The sequence below is a fragment of the Clinocottus analis genome, unplaced genomic scaffold, assembly GCF_023055335.1.
Source record: "Clinocottus analis isolate CAN_PGR_092001 unplaced genomic scaffold, fCliAna1.0.p SCAF_25, whole genome shotgun sequence".
Taxonomy (NCBI): Eukaryota; Metazoa; Chordata; class Actinopteri; order Perciformes; family Cottidae; genus Clinocottus; species Clinocottus analis.
The window spans coordinates 5,197,128-5,221,413 of record NW_027175987.1 but is presented as its reverse complement, the minus strand read 5'-3'; the positions used below and the strand labels follow the sequence as shown (position 1 = coordinate 5,221,413).

Sequence of the window (24,286 nt, the reverse complement as noted above, 5' to 3'; positions counted from 1 at the left end):
AATTATTTTTAAAAAAAAACTATGCAGACGTGCCAGCGGTGCGTGGTCAAGTCACATAGAATCAGCTCCTTTATTAAGTACAGCAAGTTGAGGGATTTGCACAGGAAACATCAACATCTTCTGAACACTTAATACAGGGTATCATAATATGCATAAAAGTACCAGGAATATACTCCTATGCAAATGTCTTTAGTGTTCATCTTTCAGTGACATGAGCTCTAATACAGAGCCAGATACAGTGTACAGTCTACATTTCGCATTAGTCAGAATGTATATACCATTGCTTTCATTGTTCCACTGTCGAAGTGGGAGTTACAGGTCCTAGATTAAAGTGGAAGTGCCTCCAATTTGAGTTCAGGAATGGGCGCAGTGTAAACAGAGCAGTCACTCTTTCTGCATGGAATGTTCTCTAGGTAAAACATAGCTCCTCCTCCTCCTCCTCCTCCTCCTCCATCCTTAATCGCTTCAACCTTTCTGAAGCACCAACTACCAAGAGTCGCAGCACGTCCCTTCCTCTTTTATACACTTGCCATGAAAATAGTCTCCAACGGTCCTGAATAAGAATCATCATCCTCCTCCAATGGAAAAAAGGGGTCAAAGTGCAAAGGAGTAGTAGATAGGAGCAGGACAAGTGGGCAGAGAGGGATAGTGGCTCTTCTTGATGGACAGGGGCAGACCTCTAGAAAGATTCTGCAGCTTTTGGAGGGGTGGAGCTCATACTATCCAAGGATTGGTTGGGGATAGGGCAGGGGCGGGCAATACAGCGCAGCGCTAAGCTCAGGTGTAACGCGGCATCTCGCACTGTTCACAGCGGTTGAGGGCAGGGTGGTTAAGGAAGGTGCAGCTTTCACAGTTCCACTGGGCGCCTTCGAAGTCCTCATCCCTCTGGGGCTCCGGCACTGGCTTGGGGCCCTGGTCCCCTTTTCACAAAAACAGAGCAAAGCAGTACATGAAAAAGGCTGCACAACACAACAACTTCAGAGCAATCAAGCATCAAACCGTCAGTATAAATGTTGATGGACGAGAGCATTCACTAAACAGCAATAGTTTCCATGCTAACCCATTTGTGGAGCCCACGTTGACCAACAGAGACCCAATTCACTTCAGCTTTTAGTCTCGGTTGTCAAATAAAAATGTCACAAATCTTGAATTTGCCTGAAGCCAAATACTGTAAGCGAGTAAGGAAGAGCCTGAACTTTGCTGAATTAAAACTCAAATCGGCATCTTGGCAACAATATCAACATATCATTACTTGTAGAAGATTTTTTATTTTTTATTTTATTTTTACACATGCTTATGAAAATGTCTCAATATTACTAACTTTAATATTGAAGTAGTTAAAAAAATCTTACCTTTCTTCCCTGGCTTAGGCGGTACAACCGGACCAGGCTGAATGTTGTCATAAAAGTTGTTCATTGCTTTTGGATCAAACTTCCCTGGGGAGGAAAGCAGAAACCAGACGTGTATTTAGAAATGTCCATCCCAACCACAAATCCAATCAGTCGGACCGGCCCTCCTGCTGACAGACTGCTGTGTTCTGACCGACAATAAAGCCGCCTCAGTCAGTGTAACACAAGACACACAAAAAAAGACTGCAGGGTCAACAGGCAAAACGAAAAATACTGGCTGCATTTTTGCCAAGTAATGAAATGTCATTTGGCTATGTACTATGTTGGCCAATCAAATACATGCAAGTGCATGCACATTCCCGTTAGATTAATTTGTAACATGAACAGCGTAATCTTTATGTTTACTTTAAGACAGAGTTTAGTAATATGACTGATGCATTAAATAACTTTCAAGAGTTGTAAAAATCCTGTTTCATAGTATAATAAACTGCTGGGCAGTGTTTTGACAAAAAGAAAGGCCTTAAGATTCATGGTTACCCTAAGCATCCGGGATTGTATTCAATCGTCTCACTGGCACATGAAGCAACACGCCTCAACCAACACAGTCCATCGCATTTTGTTATTGCAACACTCAAGTTGGTCCGAACCAGGACGGAACGGCCGCAAGAGCAATGCTACAATAAATAAAACAATTCAAGTAGTGCCGGCATTCACACAGTTTCAGGATTTCGCCACGAGCTGAAGCCAAGCTTTTTTCTGGCACGTCTTCACTTGGCCACAAGATAAGAAAGTTTACCCTTTCTTGTGTGTTTATATAGTTACATAGAGATTTATGACCACAATCGTCAACATAGGATTTCATTGTCCGCTTAGATGCATCATTTTAGCAGCATAAAAAAGAAATATGAGCTACAGGCCTCGCAGTCAGATTTACTTGATTTTCTGATTTATTTTTGCAACTGCATGTAATTTTTTCTGCACGCAAAGTTATTTAGCGTAATGAGCTTTGTGATGAAAGCTGGACTCAAAGAGGCATGCAAAGATCCCTCACACAAATTACAGTCTACATTGGTCCCAACAAAAACCACAATTTGACTAATTTTTCCGAAGCTTAAAACAACATCCATGCACTCAATTGTAGAATTACTTTCTTCTTTAGCACATCCAGCAGAAAAGGGCACTGCAGGTATTAGCTGCACACTGCAAAAGCCAGCTGCTGACAACAAAGAGCGCTATCTCGTGTTTATTCAAAGTTTATAAATATTGAACATTGCATGTCCAAATTGCACCAACTTCAACACTACATGTCCTTGGGTGCCCAGCAATACACCCACAAAGTTTGAAGTAGATCGGATGAATGTAATGACCACATGGACAAAGAAACATTTCTTGAAACAATGCAACCAATAAGCATATGTTTGAACTTCAGGGGTGACCATAAAATCCAAGTATTTTGCAGCTGCAAGTTCCAATTTCTTCTTTAAGGATCAGGGCATCCTCAAAAACAAGTGTGTGAGAGGAGCACTGGTGACGGAAGTCAGCGTTCAAAGGCTCTGAAGAGAGACATTGTATACATAAAAACTTTCACCCGCGTGCTTCACCATTCGCCGCTTTATGGAAGAGTGGCAAAGAGAAAGACAGTGTCAAAAACTTGCATGCATGACGTCTCAGCCAGTGTTTGCCAAAAGGCATTTGGAAGTCTGAAACCAAGTTGACGAATACTCCACGAATTTTCCAGGAGGACCACGACACAATGTTCAGTGACACAGAGTTGATTTCAAGCAAACTGGTCATATTCTTGAGCCCGCTGCCAGTTTCAGCTTCTAAAAACCCCACTCCTGGTAAATAGATAAAGCACTGCAACTCATTTCCACACACACAGTGATTAGGGGCATATCGAGGTAATGCTGTTATCAGTTACGTAATCAACAAGGATCACGTACCAGCCGAACGCTGTGCATGGGCCCAATGAGGGTCAACCTTGGATGGGCCTGGGTCCTGTCACGGACCAGCAAGTCATTTTAGAGCGCTGCATATGTATGCAGTATGATGGAGCCACGTCCATCACTTTGGAACCAACTCTGTCTGCTTCTGGGCTTGGCTCTTTCAAGATCAATGCTTTCAGATAAATCAGAGAAACACTTCAAAAGGTTTATGTGTAGCAATGTGCATTTGTGTATGTTGGCATGTGTGTATGTATACCTCTCGACTGCAGTAGATCCGTCTCCTTCAGGGTACAGTCGATATCAATCTGAAGTTGTCTGTTCAGACTCCGCAATCGGGTCATCTCTTCAGGCTGCAAACGGTGCAAACACACAACCCAGTTAGATTATACAAAACAAAAAAAACACCAAAATATTCCTCAGCCCTACTTTTCAAACTTCTTCTTACAGGTAAGAAATTATTTTAAACATCACTGTGTATGATACAATACAGCAATTTGTCTTATTATTGCAGTATTTCAGCTGTACCTGGAATACCAAGTTAAGTAAAGTTGTATTTTTTTTATGAGTAGCTCATGACTAAGTCCACAGCCTGGTTCAAACCTCGACATTGAGTAGCAATGTAGCCGCTATACTCGACTAAGCTTGCAAAAGAATAATTACTTCACAGGCTATTGTTGTACATCACCTTTTGTGAGCGTGTGAAAATTAGAAGATGTGTAGGGGCATAAACTTATAAGCAGACATCATTCAGTCCTTACTCGGGGTATAAGACTGGTGGAGTTGACTCTTCGAAAGCGTCTTTGAAGGGCGTCGTATTCCATGTTGTTGACGTCGGACTTAAGGTGGTCTAGTTTCTGCTTCTCCATCAGCAGCTCCTTCATGAGACGTTCCATCCTGGCCCTCTGGTGGAGCAGGAGAGCTGCAAGGAAACACACAAAACACAACATTCTTGAAATTCAAGAAAAAATAAATAAAATGTTCTATAAAACCTCTTATTTTAGTTCTCCGTTTTTACTCATACAAAACACATGCACACCATCGACATCAAAGCAATATAATATAAAAATCTAATTAAAAGAACATGGTCAACTTGCTGTCCATCAACTTTCAAAGACCAGTTTGTCAGTATGTAGCATAAAACTACAACAGTTACAAGTGAGAATAAGTAGACACTAACAACATAATTTACACAGCTGGGGAGAAAGCCCCAAATATATAAAATCTATGCCAACAAGATAACAGCTAAACACAAAACATCAGACCTTTGCAACCCTAGCCATTTATCACTTTTATAACAGTCATAATTTTAAACAAAATAAATACATCTTCAAAACATAAAGACATATTAGGACTGCTACCAATTACAGTAGCAACATCTTCTATCTATTAAAAGTCCACAAAGATGCAGCACACAACTGAATAAGAAGGTGAATCTTCATCTCTCATACCGTCCAAAATGTGAAATTTGCAAGACAGAGATAGAATATACAAGCAACTAATAAACCAAGAGACGGTCTTCGAAGATGAAGTCAGCTACACAAAGGCTACACGCTTTGGTCTAGTATTCATGTACACAGCCCCAACCAACCACATCAACTCCAGCTGAAAAAAACAGTGACAGAAATGCAAACACATGCAGAGTAATAGATAGAAAAAAAACAAGAATATCCTACCTTGTGTGTAAGCATAATCATCAGAGCCTGAGCTTGAACGTCGGGGCATGTGCTGAAACTGACTGACAATGGTCCCTGGCAGAGCGGAGATGGGCAAGATGGGTGCAGGGGCAGCGTTGTGTTCCCCTTGGTCTACGATGTTGAGTAGAGACTCGGCTTCGGCCACAGGAGGTGAGCTGAGGGACCTCTGGGGCTGGCCACCTGGGGACACTTTGATTTTGAAGGTGTACGCTGACTGGCCTGGTTGAGGAGAGGAGGCAGGCCGAGGCCTTGTAGGGCCCTGATGCTGCAGGTACATCCCAGGGTGGAAAGATGCCGGCCCTGAAGGTCCACTCATAGTGATGCCCCTCGAAGGGGAGCTGGGTGAAGGGCTGGTGGCCATGTAAAGCGTTCCCTGGGGGTGGGGTGTGTGCACAGGTGAGTTGCTGCGAGGTCGTGGACCCTCCAGGGTAATCTCTATCTGGTTCTTCAGAGAGCTTTTTGTGTGGTAGGGCCTGTAAACAGCTGGCTGTTGCTGGGGTTGTTGCTGGTGATGATGATGATGATGATGATGATAGGGCATGCTGGGAACAGTTGGGGAGCTAATAGGAAGGAAGACATATTGCTGGTGCTGGGGTTGGGGCTGTGGTTGGGGCTGGACCTGATGCTGTGGGGAGCTGTAAGGCGAGCCGTATGTGGGAGTATTGTAGGGGGACTGCTGATGCTGGTACACAGGCACCCCTGAGGAGGACCAGGGTGCTGGCTGTGGGCTCTGGGAAGGTGAGGGTCGAATATACAAGGTGGCGTTGGTGCTGTTAGCGTAGTGCCCGGGAGGTATCTGCAGAGCTTGTGGGACAGTGGGTATGTTACTTTGCGAAAGTGTGACTGTTATAGGGTTCATAGTGTAACGTGGGACTGGGGAGTATGTGGGAGACATGCCCTGCATTGTGGGTGGAGGAGTGGGAGTGCTAGCTGAGCGGCTCTGATCGTTCATGAAGAAAGGATTGTAACCCGGGGAGGGAGCCATGGTGGCAGGGGCCGACAGTGGCTCAGGATAGCTGGGTCGCTGGGGTTCGATGTGAGTGTCACTGTTGCTGTGCACAAGGGAGCGCCCTACTCCTGCTGCTCCTCCATTTGCCTTGCCTGCCTCTGAGCCTGGGTATCCTAGGCTAATGTGTAGCATGTGGTTTCGACTGAGTCGCCCTTCCTCTGGACTGTGATGGAACTCTCCATACAGGTATCTGTTACTCTCTTGAGCCAGCAGGTGACAGCAAAGATCCAGATTATTGTTGTTCTGCAAAAGCAACACAGAAAATTGTCAGTCATGCAGTGTGGATCATAAGGCTGCATCATAAATGGACAATACTATAAGGTTGGTCATCAGGTTGTGCAAACATAGGGAGATATCCTAAAAAAAACAACCTTTTAACAAATGTGAACACTGCAACATTTTACAACGTCCGAGAAACAGCATTTCTGAGCGTAAAAACACTGTATGTGTGTGTTATACCTGCAGAAGGCACTGTGAAACTACACCCTCTGGGATCTCTGGGAAACGCTGCTTGAGGTCCTGCAGGATGTGGTAGTCCAGCTGAGAGCCTCCCTGCGCCATCACAGAGAGTCAACGAGCACAAAGCTGCGAATGATGAAATAACTGCTCTCGTCTCATACCCTGAAGATGCAAAGATGACAGACACAAACGACGTCAAATCTCGAAACATAAAGGGAGTGCTCGAAATGATCCCATTAGCAGTGTCTGTCGCACACCCGATGTGTCAGCAGCGGACAAATACAATCCATTTAATAGTCTATACGAGGCATGTCAACATGAGTTTTCAAAGAGAGCATAATGTATCCACCAAGAAAAAAAACAGTCCATGCACAAACCCACGATCACAGAGTCAAACACGCCAGCGTTACTGGTATTCATTCACATTAGCACAAGAGTGCCAGCAAGGTACCTGTCACTCTGTTGTTTGTTTAGCCCGTGGGTTGCACCAAGCAACGACGACATACCATCGCTAGCTAGCAGGCTCGTCCTGAGCATCTGTTAGCTTACGTGCATCACTCACACACACGTCCACACACTAGTGCTGTGCGGCTACGACAGGAAACATTGCCCCTCCCGGGAGATGTGTCGATGTTACCCGCAACTAAAAAGTCACCCGTTGTAAACGAGATTAACTCAACTCGTCAACTGCCTGCCAGCTAGCTGTGCTAGCGCTTAGCTGGTCAGCTGTCACAAGTGTTGATGGATTAGCTAGCTAACCCCGCTAAAGTTAGCGTTAGCCCACTGGTGGCTTTATAAAACTCACCATATGTCGAGAGCCTCCCTCATGCCTCGAAAGACAGCTGAGTCCTGTTGTGTTTCTGAAACGGTACGCTGAGGTTTGTCAACGATTTGTTTGGACTAAATAAGTTATGGTTTCGCATTCCAGCACCAGGCCCCTTGTCGCTGAGCTGCATACGAACAGGCTGTCGCGATAATGTCAGATTTTCCCGGACCAGGAAGTTGTTTAAATCGGCTGGAGCGACGCTGTCAGTGGTGCGCATGTCCGCATGCTGGGGCCCTCTGATCAGCTATGAGCATCATCTTCTTATATTTATCTATGTATATTATGTCGATTGCAGAATAAACAGTTTTCACTCAATGCTACTGAAAAGCAAATTGTCGCTTAGAAAAATTGCAACAAACTTGATCTCTTGAATCTGTTCAGCGATCAATAAATATAATTAAGATATATTCTAGTTATGATATAGCCTAATAGGCCACATTATGATAATACAACATGTTACGGAACATCATGAACGAAAAACGGTTGTTCATGCCACACTTTCAACATTTAAATTATAATTAAATGTTTTATTTGTATAGCACTTTCAATACACAAGTTATAAAGTGTCTCACAAAAGCGAGAACATTTAAAAAACATTTAAAAATCATGAAATCGACAAATTAGGAATCAGTACAATTTTGATAACTAATGTGTCAACAGAAAACAAGGATTTATGCGAGCAGAAATACAAATACCAAAGGCATTCTATAAAATAAATAAGTAAATAAAAAGTAAATAACTAAAGTCAGAAACAAAGACCAGCTCTCTGATAAAAGTGTTTTAAGAAGGGATCATTTTAATTCAGTTGGTATTCTGTTCTCCTCAATAGCTAAGAGATTTTGTGCTCCTCCTATTGAATTGCTCTGTTGCAGCTCACATACGAAACATTGAAACTTGTGGCCTATTAACAATTATTCAGTTGAAATAAGACAAATTACTTATTCATTTAGATCAAATATCATAAACAAGCTAGAATACAGCTATCACATGTTGTAAACGTATATTACAAGATATATACAAGATGCAAATGCCTTGACCAAGAACACTTTTTGCGGCTCCATTTATAATTGACTGGAATTCCACAATATAATCAGCTCTGAATGTCTTTTTCTCTAAATTTGTGTTCTGGAGGTGGATGAGCTCTCAGAATCCCTAATCCCTAAAGTCCATCGTGTGTTGTCTCTAATAATATCATGTCATATTTAACATGCTTGTGTGAGTCTCAACTCTGCATGAGAAGAGATCAGTGACCTGATCTAAATTGATTTTGCATGACTTCATAATTGAAAATTACACTGTAAATATGTGTAAAAATGTACAGAGAAAAAAAAAGTCTTTTTGAGATAGTAACCATAATGCTATCATTATTTTTTTAAGTTTTTTTTTTCAGTTGTTCAGTCTACTTTGGTCTGTAGACAGCCTTTGAATTAAAACAATACAGACGTAAACAATAAAATATTGAAATATTGAGATATGTTGAGTCACAGATTTTGGTTGTTGGCGAAGAGATCAACGGGACATAATGCAATTCGATAAGAGCACAGTCGGGATTTGTGTCAGATGCATTTGTCTCAGTTTTCACTAGGGGGCAGTGAGAGATCCATGAATTCTTCACAAGCACTCCCGCTTCAGTGGCAATAATAGGAAGGAAGTGGGATGGGTCTCTCTAAAGAAAAATGGACCTTGGTTTAACTGTTGACAAGGCGAAACACAATGATCTTCCCCCTTGATTTCTGCAGATTAAGGCAATAGTGTATATTTGAGGACAGAGTATGTGACCAAATGTTGAGTGGTGCACAATTGTATATGGGATTATTTTATAAGGCAGTGGTTGGTGTTGTTAAGGGGTTGTGGTCAGTCATGGATACTGTCTCTCTGTTGTTTAGGGTTGTCAGCAAGCCAGTCATGCAAAATGATGTCTTGCTTATGCCAATGGGTTGGCTGGCATTAGGTTTTTGAATACTGCACAGGGGAAAGACACATGCAGGTTATTGGGCCATTTCAGAGCATATCCATACTTTTACTGTCTTCTGCTAAATTCCCCCCTCACTTAAAAAGGCTCTCTGTGTGTCCTAAAACATGCTTTGTGGTGTGGCGTGCTCGGTTCACAGGTGGTACCTGTCCCATAAAACAACAAGTCAGCAGTCACTGCTGGGAGATTATTAGATGTAATCACTGGGTTCAAGTGAGAAACAGCTCAAAAATGTTCTGAAGCAGGACATGCAGATGAATTTTAAACTAAAACAAATGTTGCATATTGAAGTTTGCTTGTCATTGGCCAGTCATTTCAAAAGAAACAATTAACCCTAAGTTAATTGTATAACTGGGCAGCTGCTTTGAAACACAAGTTGATCAACAGCTTGATCTGGTTAGCACATGCACGTCCACAACAGAGAGTTCCAACAGTAAATCTCACAAGAAGTGAACTCAGTGAAGCCATGATGATTATGCCTGAGGAATATATGTTAGACATTAAACAATAGTATTTATTGCAGTGGCATCAGGATGTTTTGGTGGGCAGGAAACTCTAGTGCCTCATCAGCTTCATATGAATGGTAGCAAACTGAGAGGATTTCCTTTGATATTTGAATTAGGTTCGAGACATGTCAAGAGATAATTTGTTGACAATGTGTGCAGAGTGTATGAAAGGCCTGCCAAAAAAGAGTTATTGTTCAGAAATTGAGTAGTTTTTGCTGAGCTTTTTTTTGTTTGATATTGATAGAAACTGTTTCAGTAGAGGTTTGGACAGCGTGCATCTGTGAGTCCATCTTCCAGCACTGATTCAGTTTTGGCCTGCTGAGCCAGTCTGAACTGGGGCTTCGGCAGGGGTGTGTGGGCTGTACCACCACAAACCTATTCACAGGGGCGTCAGGGGGGAGCTGCAGCGTCCGACGATAAAGCCCAGTGTGACTCAGGTTAGCTGTCCTTACAGTGTTGAAAAGTTGTCACAACTGTGGCGCTATTTAAAGCAGTCCCTTTGTTGTAGCCGTTAGAGTTCACAGAACAGACTCTTGATGTGGGCAGGAAGTGAGTACATGTGAGAAGGGCTTCTCCAAAACAGTCAAAAATCTTGAAGATATACGCTAAACAATTTAATGCAACTTAATTTATTGGACTGTTCAGATATAACTTTAAGAAAGGCTTAATTTATTTTTACTCAAGAACTTAAAACACATTAAGTGGAAATATGAAGTGAACGTTCCACGCTATAGCTTCCAGGAAATACACTGAGCCGCAGTCTATATGTATTATAATACAACCAGTCTTATATTAATTTTGTCCAGATTTTTGGAATTGCGTGGACTAGGTTTTACTTTTTGCAAGCAATTTCTATTCTTTTGTCAAAGTTGTCCCAAATGTTTCCATTTATTTCTCTCTCAATGATGCTCTGGCTCTCAGATTTCACTTCTAAGTATACAGTATTAACCAGGGCTTTGACCCTCTTGTTGGGGGTTTCCCAAAGCTTCAACACTCTAACTGGACACACTAAGTATTGCTGAAATGATTTTATTAACGTTAATAACAGTAGCTGTTTATCCTGCGATTTACATTTAAACTGTAAATAGTAGTTTCACATCATAATTTTCAAGCAAACCATGTAACACAGTGTGCGAAACAAGATTTTGAATATATTACGATTGATTGTTTAGGCAGCGCTAAAAAGTATCATCAAGTGCGCCAACTCTCAAAAATCTCTATTACATTCCTAGAATACTTGAATTGGGACTTTACTTGGTGGATTTTCTGCCTGCAGTCTGTTTGGCCAGTGAGTCAGCAGCTGTGCATGGAGCCATTAAAGCAGACAAAATGTGTCTGCTGCAGAGTTTCTATTTACATCCACGAGAGAAGTTTCTCGTCTTAAAGAAGACTCACCAGTGTGGTGCAGACTTGAAGGTATGTTGTCCTACAATGTGTGATAGGAATGTATGTTTCTGATTAGATGTGACCACATTGAAAAACTGTCTTTGTGAGGTTCTTGGCATGACAATATAAGTTCCAACCGTTACTGCATAGCACATTGACAGCAACTGGAAGAAAAAAAAACAAAGGACAAGTTGATGTCCCTCTTGAGTGATAAGTCAGGAATCTCTAACAGGCCAATAAGCAGATAATAATGTCTGTCTGAATTTAGATTGAAGGTATCCCAAACAGACTCGACCAGAATTGTTTACCAAACGATTCAAGATCATTTTAGTTGAACTGATTAAAAACAGGAAATGGAAAATGCGTGATGGCGCATGACAGATAGGTCAGGGTATAAACAACACATGCATGGGATGATACTTAATTCTGCCTGTAATTTACGATGCTGTGCTAATTAGAGGATACATATTATTTAGTCCAACTAAACAACAACACCATTATACTATAGCTTTCACAGTAATATTAATATGATTAATAACATTAATCATAGCCATATGTTGAATATATTAATAAAGACACTATAACTTTGCATTGTGGCATATGATCAGGGCATAAATATATCACTCCAGCCATTTTAACCCTAAATAACCTGCTATTAGAATAAATACAGTGAAACTGTTAAATATATTAAAGCCATTAAATTAACCATTAAAACACAATAAGATCTATTTGTCCGTAAACAACTTTTATGGACAAGTATAAACAGTATTTATGCAGCTGCGACTGCAATTCATCTCGGTGAGACGGTGTGGGTGTGTTCGCGCGCGCGCACGCGCGCACGAGGCAACAGCTGAACCTGCGGCAGCCGCGCGCGGAATGCAGTATCCGGTAGAAAGTAACGGTACTTTTATGGAAACGTCTCACCTCCAGGCAACCAGCAGCCAGTCGAGTTGGTGCACCCGGTGGTCGCATCTCGGATTGTCCTGCGTTTCACTTCTTCTGGTTTCTGTCGAAGCCAAGGATTTTTTTTTTCCAAAGTCCAAAACAAGAGGACGTCAGCAAGCGAAAGAGGTAAAATGCCATGTTGTTTAAAGTGCGTATAGGCAGAAGAAGAGGTTTATAAACCCGCAGTCTGTTCATCATCATGTAGCAAGGTCAAAGCTATTAGTTGAACCAAAAGTTGCCATGAACAGATCATAGCCTGCATCTTAATTTAGTCATCAAACATCTTATATGGCCTACAACAGTTAAAGTTACAGCAACATGTGAGCATGTGAACACACAGGGACAGAAACACAATCATTTTGATAGGCTTTAGTCCAGTACTTGATACAAACCACACTAATCTATCTGTATATGTGTCAAACTCATTTCATGATATCTTGTGCCAGCTGAGTACAGAAATAGGACTTCACCAGTTTGTCATTTAACTGGATTTGTTTTGTTCAACATGACTTGCCAGATATTACAGTCAAGTTTCTGATCAGATGATTTCTGAAGGAGAATTTTGTTGTTTCTTTAAATATATATATATATATATATATATATATATATATATATATATATATATATATATATATATATATATCTATATCTATATCTATATATATCTATATCTATATCTATATATATATATATATATATATATATATATATATATATATATAGATAGATAGATAGATAGATAGATATATATAGGAGATACATTTGATATTTTGAGTTGTTATCCTCCAAGTCACAAAATACTTAATATGAAAGTATTCCGAAATTTGTCTTTATCAATTCACAACAGAATGATGCTTACAGCAGTTTGAAAATGGTAAGTGAGGATTTGAAACAGCAGTCTCCTGACATCCACCTCCTTGTTCCTGGGTTTGTCAAAATAACCCTAATTAATAAGAAACCTTTCAACATTTAGCAAAATATTTTTTAAATTAGATGTAATGGCCTAGTTACAAAATCAGCATTTGTATTATTATTCTGATGAAAATCAATTAGTTATTTCCCAATGCATTGGATCTAAACATCTATGTGATTTTGATGTGATGGGGAATAATAAGATACACTGACTGTGCCACATACTTTTACATTTCCATTTTTCATTATTCCATTCAATGCTGAAATAAACTCCCCACCAGTGTCATCATGTTGTTCTCTATGAACCTCATGTATGAATATCAAAGGTATTTGAGGACAAAGCAGTAGAGGATGAACAGCAACATTTTTTGTGTTGGATGACTAACAGTCCAAACAGCTCTCATTCATCCAGTTGTCTCGCTCTTTGTCGGGCCATTTTGTCATGGACCTGAAGGGCGACATGTGGGTGCCAACTTGAGCACTGCCCAACTGCCTATCACTCTTCCGAAATAGCCATGATCACATGTCCTGGACCCACAAGGGGGCTATAAATAGAGGGCTTCCATTGCACTCTTTCTTAACATGCTGGGAAATGGAGCGGCTTTCCTTGGCCTAAACTTGCCTGTTAAACATTTAAATCCCAGCACCAGACTATGACAATTATTACATTACAGAATCATTCATTAAATAGGAAAAGTAGAGGATCTGCATGGCCTATCAACTGGCTGTAAACTTGTTCCATGTCCACGGTTAAAATAAAAAATAGAATAGTAAATAAATAGAAAAGAAGTGAATCATGTGTTTCATCTTTATTGTTTAAAAGGATGCCAAAATGAAGGCACTGTTCACAAACAAATGCAGGGGACAGCCAGTGCAATACTAAATGCAATGTTTAATGTATCAGCCTATGTATTTTGCAGACACAATTATTATGAATATTGTCTTTTTTTAAGTGCCAGTCAATACAATTTTGCAAGGGGTAAAATTACGGTGTTGAAAAAAAAATACATCTGATAATTCCATGAAAATGTGATTGTTTGTCTAATATGGTCAAGTTCCTGTTGCATGCTCCACCTGTGCACAATGTGACAAGAAAGTTGACATTTGAACTGTTGTCCTTTGCTCTGCAGGTAACATTGGAACAGATCCTGTTGGTCAACTTGTCATTGTGGTACAAAAATGACTGAGGTGGCGCAGGTTGCGGCGGTAGTCGCCCACGACATGGATGATGTCACAAATGAAAGTGAACTCAACATGAGCGATGTGGAAAACAAGGACGAGGATACGACACAGGAGGAAGATGACGTGGCGGTTGATGAGGACAACGCAGACGAGGAGAAAAGCGAGAAGACGTCCCAAAGAGAAGACAAAGAGCTTTGCGACATGAACGACGAAGAAAGCAGTGAGACTGACAAGACGCGCGTGAACGGTGTGAACCTTGAAGAAAATGCGGCCGATGAGAAAAATAAAAGCTCGGAAGCTGTTACTGGTGCAGTGGTGGACACACAGACCAAGGAGGATGCAGGCGATGACAGAACGGAAGACCAGGGTGTTTCTGAGCTGGCACTGAAGAAAGAGGTGAGTGAGGAAATTAGAGTTCACAAAGTGATGAGATCCATTTCAGTGGACGATGTGATTCTCGTCCATATGGATATGTCGATTCACAGAAACCGTTACCCAATAACGTTACCGTCCCTCTCACCGTTAAACCACAGAGACTCCTCCGATCCAGAAAGCAAGTGGCCAGAAGCTACGTGCCAAAGCTGAAAGACAAGGGCGATGTGACGGGCAAGTTTGAGGCCATGCAGAAGGCCAGAGAGGAGCGCAGCCGGCTGAGAAACTCCGGCGAGCAGCAGAAGAGGAAGGAACAATACGTCAAGGAGAGGGAGTGGAGTCGCAGGAAGCAGCAGGTCAAAGACAGATAACCCCACTAATCTCCGACCGAGACCTGCATTGCATGATGAGGCATGACGGGCCGACGAGGATGCCGGTTTGAGTGAGAATTCACTGTCTTCTATACACCACACAGTGTTTTATAGAATTAACAAATTCATACTTATCAATTTGCGTAATATTTAACTTGGGTTTGGCTAGACATGAAAAGATGTTTTTTTGGTTTTTTTGAAGGCTGTAATTTTAATCCTAATAATGTGCATGAGAAATATAAAGGACTGAACCACACTGACTCTACAATAATTTCTACATAATTCTAAAAGCATGTTGTGCAGCCAAGCTTGTTCATCTCATTTAACATTATTTTATTTTGTATTCTACATCCCATATTTTACACACACCAAATATACCAAATAGAATTACAGAAAATAGTATTTAAAGTCGTGCTAAAACTTTTAGTTGAATGACAGAAAAGGGGGAACTCAACCTGTGCTGTAGATCTAAAGCAGGGGTGTCAAACTCATTTTAGTGAAGGGGCCACATGCTGCCCATTTTGATCTCAAGTGGGCCGGACCAGTAAAATCCCAGCATAATAATGCATAATTAATGACAATGTTTCTCTATGTTTAAATCATTGGTGAAGGTTTGTAGATTATAAACTCTATTTTAAGGTCTTTCAACAATTAACTAGAAACATAAAGACCAAAAATCATCAGCCCTCTGTTTACCTGCCTGGGCTCTCCTCTGCAGATTCCCTCGCTTTGTGACGCGTTGTTGACGCCACTTTCATGACGTGATCCATGTTTAACGACTTCCAACACAGTAATATCAGTGCTCACATCAATTGGGACTGTGGATCGATGGTTTGCATATCCGTCTTACAAGTAGAGGATCAGAGGTTTGGATCCCAGCTCTGCTAATTTCGTTCTTAAAAAAAAATAAAAAAAATAAAATATATTTTGATTGAACACCCTGTCGGGCCGGATCCGGCCCGCGCGCCGTATGTTTGACACCCCTGATTTAAAGCAACCCTGCAGATCTCTGACCAAACTATCAGTGATCAAGTTGCATTTCGGGCACCAGGGTTGCTGCATCAATTTAAAAAAAACAAAAAACTGTCCATCAGTAGTCTGATCTTGTAGTGCATTGCTAGATTATTATTTTACTTGCAACAATATGACAACAGAATAATCTTTGAGGCAAAGAAACCCGGCATGTTATTATTTGGCTCCAGCTTCTTAAACGTGATGATTTGCTGCTTTTCTCTGTTTTGTGTGATTCCAAATTGGCCAGACAAAACAAGACATTTGAACACATCATTTTGAACTTAGTGAAATTATAATTGCCTTTTTTCATTTTGGCATTTTATGGACTAATCGATAACTCAACTAATCTTAAAACAATAGACAGATTATTCAATAATACAAATAATAATTAACTCCAGCTCTAGTATAAATTTAGTCACATAACATCAATATTTTATGTGAAATCAAACCATAAAAAAATGTCGTGTTGGATTTTCTTCAGAAGAAACTGATAAGAGAATATACACGGGTCATTGGCTTCCAATGTGGAGGAAATATTTTAGTGACTGAGAAGCTACAATGAAAAAATTAAAGTAGGACGTCAGAGATCAAGAATTCTAGATTAAGACAGCTTTCTTGTTTTAGATTGACTATGTTGAAATAAACACAGTGATATAGTGTCGTGTGAGTGGATTATCAGTGATACTCAGAGGGAACCACCTCCCTGTGGACAGCCGTGCAGTAGCTGGCCAGGCTCGAGCACTTACGCTCATCTCCTGTCTGTGCAACAACCCCACAGCCCAATCAAAAGCCCTTCTGCAGGTCACGTGACCTGGCTATTAGCAGAGATTAGGCCCTTGTTCTTGCTGGGACCAGCATGGCTCCTGAGTGGCAAAGGAGATGATCTCAGCTAAACCTTAACTCTTTATCTGCTCCGTCACAGATAAAAGAACTGCTCGCTTCCAGTGATGAGGAAGAAGAGGTGAAGCCAGCAAAGGTAGAAAAATCATACGTCCCTAAAATCACAGGTAAGAAGTGCAAAGGGGAGGATGAATGGGTTTTCAGCGAGGGATCTGGGAGGAAGATGCGGCTGAAGGCTTGTGTTGTGCTCTGTGAAATCCTCAGGTAGTGTGAAGGGGAAGTTTGCAGAAATGGAAAAACAAAGACAAGAGGGGGAAAAGAAGAAGATGGAAGGAGAGAGAAAGAAGAGGGAAACCCAGGACAACATGGAAAAAGCCAAAATAAAGAAAGACTTGGCAAAGAAAGCAGCTGAGGTAAGTAAACCTGGCCTGAATTCCTTGTAGAGGGTCTGGGTGGGAAGTGAGACAGCTTGTCTAGATGGCGCAGCGCTACCTTACTGGTGGAAATGGGTTAGTTGTATCTGTAATCATTCAGGTAATCCTCAGCTGCCACACGGATGAGTTATTTTAGTCGCACAAACAGTTGGCAGAGGCTGCATATAGGCCTGAAACCACCAGTAGCATTGTTGACATGACCAGAATGTGAACTCATGGTAAATCAGTTATTAAAGTCTTAGACTTTAAAAAACGATGTGCAAATCAAATGAATATTTTTCATATTAAGTACAGAACAGATACCTTGATACCTTCAGACAGTGTACTTCTTGGGAATGGTTACATGAAGTATTCTTGTGCCAGATAGCCAATTACAGGCAATTACCTGCTTTGTCTTGGCCCTAATTCTGTTCTACTGTAGTGAAGTCAAACGTGAACAAGGCTGTATATGTTCAACAGCGAGACAAAAAAACTTAAACAGGTCACAGTTGTAACAGTAGTGTGTTTTGCTTTTATCTTGATCAGTGATACAGGTTTCCTGTTTTTCTGAATATTAAAAACAACTGTTTAATAACTACGGCCTTTTTTTTAAGGGTGATTGGGCCGATGACTGATGATGACTGAATTTTGTTTGTTGCCATTTATATGAAGACATTGAATTTCGCTTTCTGTATCTTATCAGAAACAGCGCAATGTCTCAAGATTAAAATGATTCTGTTTGAATATAAGGGAAGACTGACTTGCAGATTGAGAAAAAAACAGCTCACTTTCCGTGCTGCCAGGTGTAGACACCATATGACTGGCAACTGTTTCCCACACCTCCCAGTGACAAAAATAGCTTCTAGACCTCCTTACTGCAACTAAATTAGACTCTGCTATCTTAGACCGACACCCAACCCCTAACCTGCTGCAAATGGCGACATTAGGCCAACAGAGTTGACCCGTATCCATCCACATGCTCCTATTCCCTGTTTGTGTGTGTGGGTATGCACTGAGCTTGACCTGAATTTGCTTTTCCCTCTACCACTGGTTAGTTGGTGTGTCACGTCGTCTAAAAGAGCTCAAGCATGTGTGGTTGAGACAGTATTAGAATCCAGTACTTAAGTAAAAATATCCATATAATGATGTAGAAGAAACTCCATAACATACGTCATGCATTTAAAAGTATTGTATTTTGAAATGGAGTAAAAGTTCAACGTAGCATAGAGCTAAATTTAAATAATCAAGTAAAGTACAACAACCTCAAACCTAATTGCGTGCCTTCGTCATACCTCATATAAACCCGACATTCTCAAACATCTTTTAGGATGGAGATGACACAATCGAGGTCCGGGTGGTTCCATCAAAGTCATCACGACCTCCAGGCAGAATCAAGGTGAACTTTGAGGACATGGAGAAGAATCGAGAGGATGAAGTGAAGAAGAAGGTAGAGGAAGAGAAGAAGAGACGATACGATGAAAACAAACGCTCCTTCAGGGATGCCAAGCGGCGCTCGGTTGTTCAGGTAGAGATATGAAGAAAATAAACGTTATTGTTATAAGATCTTGTTTTGCACCTTCATGATTGTGGATCAGACTTAAATCATGCATTCTCACTCTCATTTGGATGTAGGACGACGAGGAGAAGCCTGCAGAGAAGGTGCTGATGAATCCTGGAAAGCTGAAGATGACATTTGAGGAGTTAGAGAAGGAGAGACAGGAGCACAGGAAAAAGCAGGCGGAGGAGGAAGCAAAGCGCCGCCTTCTAGACGAGAAGAAAGCTTTTGAGGAGGCCAGGCTGGGAATGGTAAACCTATAGCTTAATCTAAATGGAATGTTGCAAATTGCATTAATGTCAACATCTTTGTATCCTGATTCCAGGAAGTACTGAGGATCAACAGTTGAGTCTTCAGGTTTCAATTACTCTGCATAAACTGAGCTGAGCGATGCTTATACGTCTGTGTGTTATCAGGAAGAAGGTGAGGAGGACCCTCAGCCAGCTCAGGACGACAAGGAGCAGTTCCGACCTGGAAAACTGAGACTGAGCTTTGAAGAGGTGGAAAGGCAGAGGGTAGAAGAAGAGCGCAAGAAAGCAGAGGAGGAGTACAAGAGACGAATGGAGGAGGAGAGAAGAGCTTTCGCTGAAGCCAGGAGGAGCATGGTCAGCATGCTTCCCATGAATAAATACCAAATTAAATATGAAAAATCTATAGAGCTCAGAAAGATTTTTTAGATAATGAAAATGATGTTGCCGTGTAAACAGTTACTGAACACATCTATTGATAATATCCTTATAAGTTAAATATATATTTGATCCTAAATGGCCTTGAAGGAATTGTTACACATTTAGGGAAATACTGTGATTCACTTTCTGCGAGAGAGTTCGATGAAAAGATTTATACCACTGTAGATCTATATGCTAAATATAATGCAGCAGCTAGTTAGCCTAGCTTAAACACTGGAAGCAGGTTGAAAACCTTTCTCGAGGTAACAAAACCCACCATCCAACACCTATAAATGTCACTAACTCAATAACAAAAATATATGTAAAAAACAACAAATTAAAAGGTGTATTGGGATTATGTAACTATTTCTTGATCGGGAGCAGGATCTTCATTGAATCTGTGCTAGTTGTTTGGCAACAAAAAAATACTAATTAATATTCAGGTACATGACCCCTCGTAAAACAGGGAATTGTCATCTTACACTTACACAAACATAATACATCATCTTAATTAGTTTAGGTTGATTATCGTTGAACAGACCTGACATCACTTCCTCCTGTTTCCACTCTTCGTGGTATGCTAAGTTAACCGGCGGCTGGCTACGGCGTCATATTTATTAAACAGATGTAAGAGTTGAATGACCTCTTCATCTAATTCTCAACCTGAAAGCAAATAAGCGTATTTCCCAAAATGTCAAACTATTCCTTTCGGGTAGTTTTCACCTGACCTAGCGGTCCTTAGCCTCCCTTTTATCTCCAGTACACAGAGCTTACTTTGCTGTGTTCTGGCTCAGCTTGTAGATGAGGACGACGAGGTGCTGATGGCCTTGCTGAACCTGGAGGGCAGTGAGCCTGGGAAGATATGTGCCAGTTTTGAGGATCTGAAACGCCAGAGAAGAGAGGAGGAGCAGAGGAAAGCGGAGGAGGATGCCAAGAAGAGATTGGAAGAGGAGAAGAGGCTCTTTGCTGAGGCCCGCAAGAGCATGGTAAATCTACATGACTAAGGGACCAGAATATGTGTGTAGCTTCCTGATCCATAACAGCGCATGCTCAGGCTTTAACTCAATTCAAAAAAATGAAGAAAACTGTGTTATAACTAACTATTAACATGCTCAAAAACACATACAAACAGCACGTACATATGCTTATAAGATGCATGTCATAATAAATAAATTAGGTTAACTTATTACAAAATTACAATGAGGAAAAGTCTGCATATGGAGATGAAAGAGTAAGATAATTTTTACATTTTAAATGTATATTTTCAAATAAGAAGAAACTACAGTTATTTATACTGAGCGTATTCTCTATAAGCAGAAGGGCAAACAGGTCGAGGGAAGATGATGGTGATGGGATGCATGTTGTTTGTTCTTAACAACAATAAGAATGGCTCCTGCTTTGTGCAATATTTAATGTTGGGTAAGTAGACATGAAATGTCACGCAATTAGTTACTTTACCATCAAAGATAAATCTCGTCTTTTGTGTGTACTTGTTTGTATAGGTACTAGATGAGGAAGGAGGGATGGTAAAGAGTGAATCTCAGGAAGCACTCCAGCCCAGAAAACTGGAGATGAACTTTGAAGAGCTCCTGAAAGAGAAGGAGGAAGCTGAGAGGAGGCGCAAGACTGAGGAACGCAAAAATAAAATGGAGCAAGAGAAGCAGGAGTTTAAACAACTCAGAGAAGAGATGGGGGAGGTCAGTTCGGAGCAGTACTGAAGACTAGATTGATAACTTTATCAGCCAATTATGCTTGAGAATAGAGTACTAAATGTTATTACAACAACAAATGTAACCTCTTGTTTTTTATGCCACGTCGTTACATTTCCATCATTGACGATGTTCTTGCAACGATGCAAAAATAAATTGTCTTCTGTCTCATAGGATGAAGTGAATGAAAGCTCAGATGTTGTAAGCAAAGAGTATCAAGAACTTACCAAACTCAAGAGGACCGGCTCCATCCAGGCCAAGAACCTCAAGTCTAAATTTGAGAAGATCAAGCAACTGACGGAAGACGAAATTCAAAAAAAGATTGAGATGGAGAGAGCACGAAGGAAGGCCGTTGATGATGAAATTAAAGAGAGAGAATCTGAGAGATTCCAGGAGGCAAGACATTAATAAATCAAGATGTTTAAATTACCAAAAAATGTTGACCCTCCTGCTATGTTTTTATTATCATGTATCTTGTATATTAAAATTCCTTTTCAGGAGGATGGTGAAGGGGAAGCGTCTCCGGTGAGGGCCGACGAGACACCATTCAAACAGAAGGTGGATATGAAAGCCAGATTTCAACAGATGGCTGATGCCAGAGAGGAAGAGGAGAGGAGGAGGATAGAAGAGCAGAAGCTGCAGAGGATGCAGTTTGAGCAGCAAGAGATTGATGCTGCCCTCCAAAAAGTAAATATTTCACATTCGTGACCACATATGCAAGATTATTCCTTATGGTAGCATATTAGGCATTTCCTTCAGGGCGGCTTTGTCCCTGGAAACAGTTTGTGATTTCTTTGTAATCTGTTTGCAGAAGAAGGACGATGACGTGGAGGAAGAGGGTAGCATCATCAACGGCTCTGCAGCCTATGAAGATGAAGAGGACCATGCCAGATCGGGGGCTCCTTGGTTTAAAAAGCCCCTTAAAAATCAATCGGTGGTGGACTCGGAGCCGGTTCGGTTCACCGTTAAGATCACAGGGGAGCCAAAGCCGGAGGTGACCTGGTGGTTTGAGGGAGAGATGCTCCAGGACTGTGAGGACTATCAGTATATCGAGAGAGGTGAGACGTCCTGCCTCTACCTGCCGGAGACCTTCCCAGAGGACGAGGGAGAGTACATGTGCAAGGCTGTGAACAGCAGAGGCACAGCAGCGAGTACCTGCATCCTCACAATAGAAAGTAAGATCACCTTGGTGTGACTGCATGCCTGCATGATACCTCCTGTGTGGATTTCAACCTCTCTCCATGAAGTGGATCGCATGCTCCTAATCCTCGTGAACTCGGGCAGATTTGGATAACGGCTCTTCTGTTTCTTTTTTGCAGCTTATGACTACTGATGCCCTTCCATGTTCTGGAAACTTTCCCTGTTGTCTCTCACTCCTTTTGTAAAACTTCATCCCTCATGGTATGGTCAAACAGCAGAGGGAAGAAAATAGCAGTATGCTTGGCATTCCTAAGGGAGGGATACACAACACACACAAAGATTGTTGTTTACGTTTGTAAAGCTGCACTCCCCGTAGAGTAGGATGATACTTGTGCCAAAACCAGACACGATTCTTGTTCCCATGGCGAGGGTTATCTTTTCTGCGAGGCCCTTACGATATTTGTGAGACCGGCAATTTTTAAGTATCATAGTACTGTATTGTAAATATCACACTTTATAGTCCATACATGGCGAACATTACGGTTGAGGCATTGAAATGTAAACAGTAAGATATTCTTGTGTGCTAATTTTAAAGAACATGGTGCAAGAATATCAGTGGAAAATCTTGCTTTAGTATTCTACGACTGCTCCTCAACAGTTCACGGTACTTTCTGCCATATTAGTAAATGGTGTTGTGATACTTGCCTGGTATTATATTAAGAAGTGGGGTCACTTCATTTAAATGCCACAGTAAAGGGTGTGGTGACAATGATGTCACAGGAACAATACAATGTGTGTGTACATCTCTTTTTCAATGAAACTCTTTAGGCCAAGATTAAATGTTTTTAAACTGCAGCATCTAAAAAAATATTAATATGTGGATTTTTCATGTTCGAACCCCCCTTTTTTTCGTTTTGAGTTGAATGTAATACTCTTGATACAACTGTCATATTTCAGTTGACAATAGGTAACTGGTTTATGGTTTGATAATTGACAAATAAACATAGGCTAGCCTGAATATTTGTCATATATTATAAATACAAATGTTTTAATAAAATGAACAAAAAATGACAGACTTTTTGTGGTGTCTCTTGTTGTTGCTCTGGGAAGACTTGAAAAATGTGGCCTACCACCGGATCTGTTGAACATTTGACTTGCTCTGTTTTAAGTGAACTGTTAAAGGATTAAAGAGTGTTATTTTTCTTGCTTTATACTATGTTCACATGATGCGTTTTCTTGATAAAGTCATATTCAAACATGTACTTAAGTATTATGTGTTGCAAAGGAGTATCGGTTGTTCCACTTATAGATCCGATGGAGTTCATACTGTATTGAACAGAGGGTGCTGCTGGATGGGCGACCAATAGGTTACATTTGTTCACCAATTGTTACTAGTTTAAATAAGTTATTTGTCCTTCTAATTAAACAATAATAGTAATTTTCACAGGTACTGTATATAATTCATTAGAAAAATGCAAAGATATATTTCTATTTTGTTAATCATCATGAGAGCCCTTAGATTTATTTTGGCAATCCGGACCTTAAAATTGGGAAGCACTGAATCTAGCTGTAAACTAAGCGCAATCGCAAACATTTAAGTATGGAGGGACTGAATAAGTTGTGGATGTTACTCATTAAAGTGTGGGAGGAAGGAAGAATCACAGAGAGCTGTCAGGAAGCGTTACTCAAACTGAAAATGCCAGTAAGCCAACAAACTGTACCTAATGACTTGACATCACACATCTGTAAATGTATATGACAGATGGTCACTGCCAGGGTCATGTATTTATTGAAGAAAGGCAATACGGGGTTACACACCAATGTGGATTCAAGAGTCAAGTGTTGTGTCTGGAGGATGAGAGGAGCTCATGAGCAAAAAAGGAAACAAGGCAGTGAGGTCATTCCCATTTGCGTTCCTGCTCACACAGGCATTCTGGGTAATGAATGATAGGACCAGCCAAACAAGCTGATAAAAAAAGGCAACAGATACCCAAATTAGTCTCTCAAAAGGGAAAGGA

At 40.9% G+C, this 24,286-nt stretch overlaps 2 protein-coding genes across 6 annotated transcripts; one reads left to right on the top strand and one right to left on the bottom strand.

Moving 5' to 3' along the window:
- Nucleotides 1-17: 17 nt before the first annotated feature.
- Nucleotides 18-15,749, bottom strand: tab3 (TGF-beta activated kinase 1 (MAP3K7) binding protein 3). Of its 4 annotated transcripts, XR_011078300.1 has the most exons (8): nucleotides 7,263-7,439; nucleotides 6,458-6,619; nucleotides 4,969-6,241; nucleotides 4,054-4,214; nucleotides 3,552-3,645; nucleotides 3,293-3,467; nucleotides 1,353-1,436; nucleotides 867-920 (listed from the first exon to the last, which is right to left on the bottom strand). XR_011078300.1 is itself a non-coding variant. In XM_068591190.1 (7 exons), exons 2-7 carry the CDS (start codon nucleotides 6,557-6,559, stop codon nucleotides 778-780), a joined length of 1,857 nt encoding a protein of 618 aa, XP_068447291.1. In that variant the 5' UTR covers nucleotides 6,560-6,619; nucleotides 15,626-15,749; the 3' UTR covers nucleotides 18-777. The 4 variants fall into 4 exon arrangements, 3 of the variants coding, with proteins under 3 accessions (XP_068447291.1, XP_068447292.1, XP_068447290.1); XM_068591190.1 differs by lacking the exons at nucleotides 3,293-3,467; nucleotides 7,263-7,439 and adding an exon at nucleotides 15,626-15,749 and having other exon boundaries at nucleotides 18-920; XM_068591191.1 differs by lacking the exons at nucleotides 3,293-3,467; nucleotides 7,263-7,439 and adding an exon at nucleotides 6,909-7,079 and having other exon boundaries at nucleotides 18-920.
- On the top strand, nucleotides 12,063-23,369 carry nexn (nexilin (F actin binding protein)). Of its 2 annotated transcripts, XM_068591188.1 has the most exons (14): nucleotides 12,063-12,218; nucleotides 14,135-14,582; nucleotides 14,720-14,914; nucleotides 16,866-16,950; nucleotides 17,048-17,196; nucleotides 18,524-18,721; nucleotides 18,829-19,002; nucleotides 19,168-19,356; nucleotides 20,214-20,405; nucleotides 20,922-21,116; nucleotides 21,303-21,524; nucleotides 21,627-21,815; nucleotides 21,940-22,303; nucleotides 22,448-23,369. In XM_068591188.1, the coding sequence occupies exons 2-14, from the start codon at nucleotides 14,184-14,186 to the stop codon at nucleotides 22,459-22,461; spliced, it is 2,565 nt and encodes an 854-aa protein (XP_068447289.1). In that variant the 5' UTR covers nucleotides 12,063-12,218; nucleotides 14,135-14,183; the 3' UTR covers nucleotides 22,462-23,369. The 2 variants fall into 2 exon arrangements, with proteins under 2 accessions (XP_068447289.1, XP_068447288.1); XM_068591187.1 differs by lacking the exon at nucleotides 22,448-23,369 and having other exon boundaries at nucleotides 21,940-22,338.
- Nucleotides 23,370-24,286: the final 917 nt, after the last annotated feature.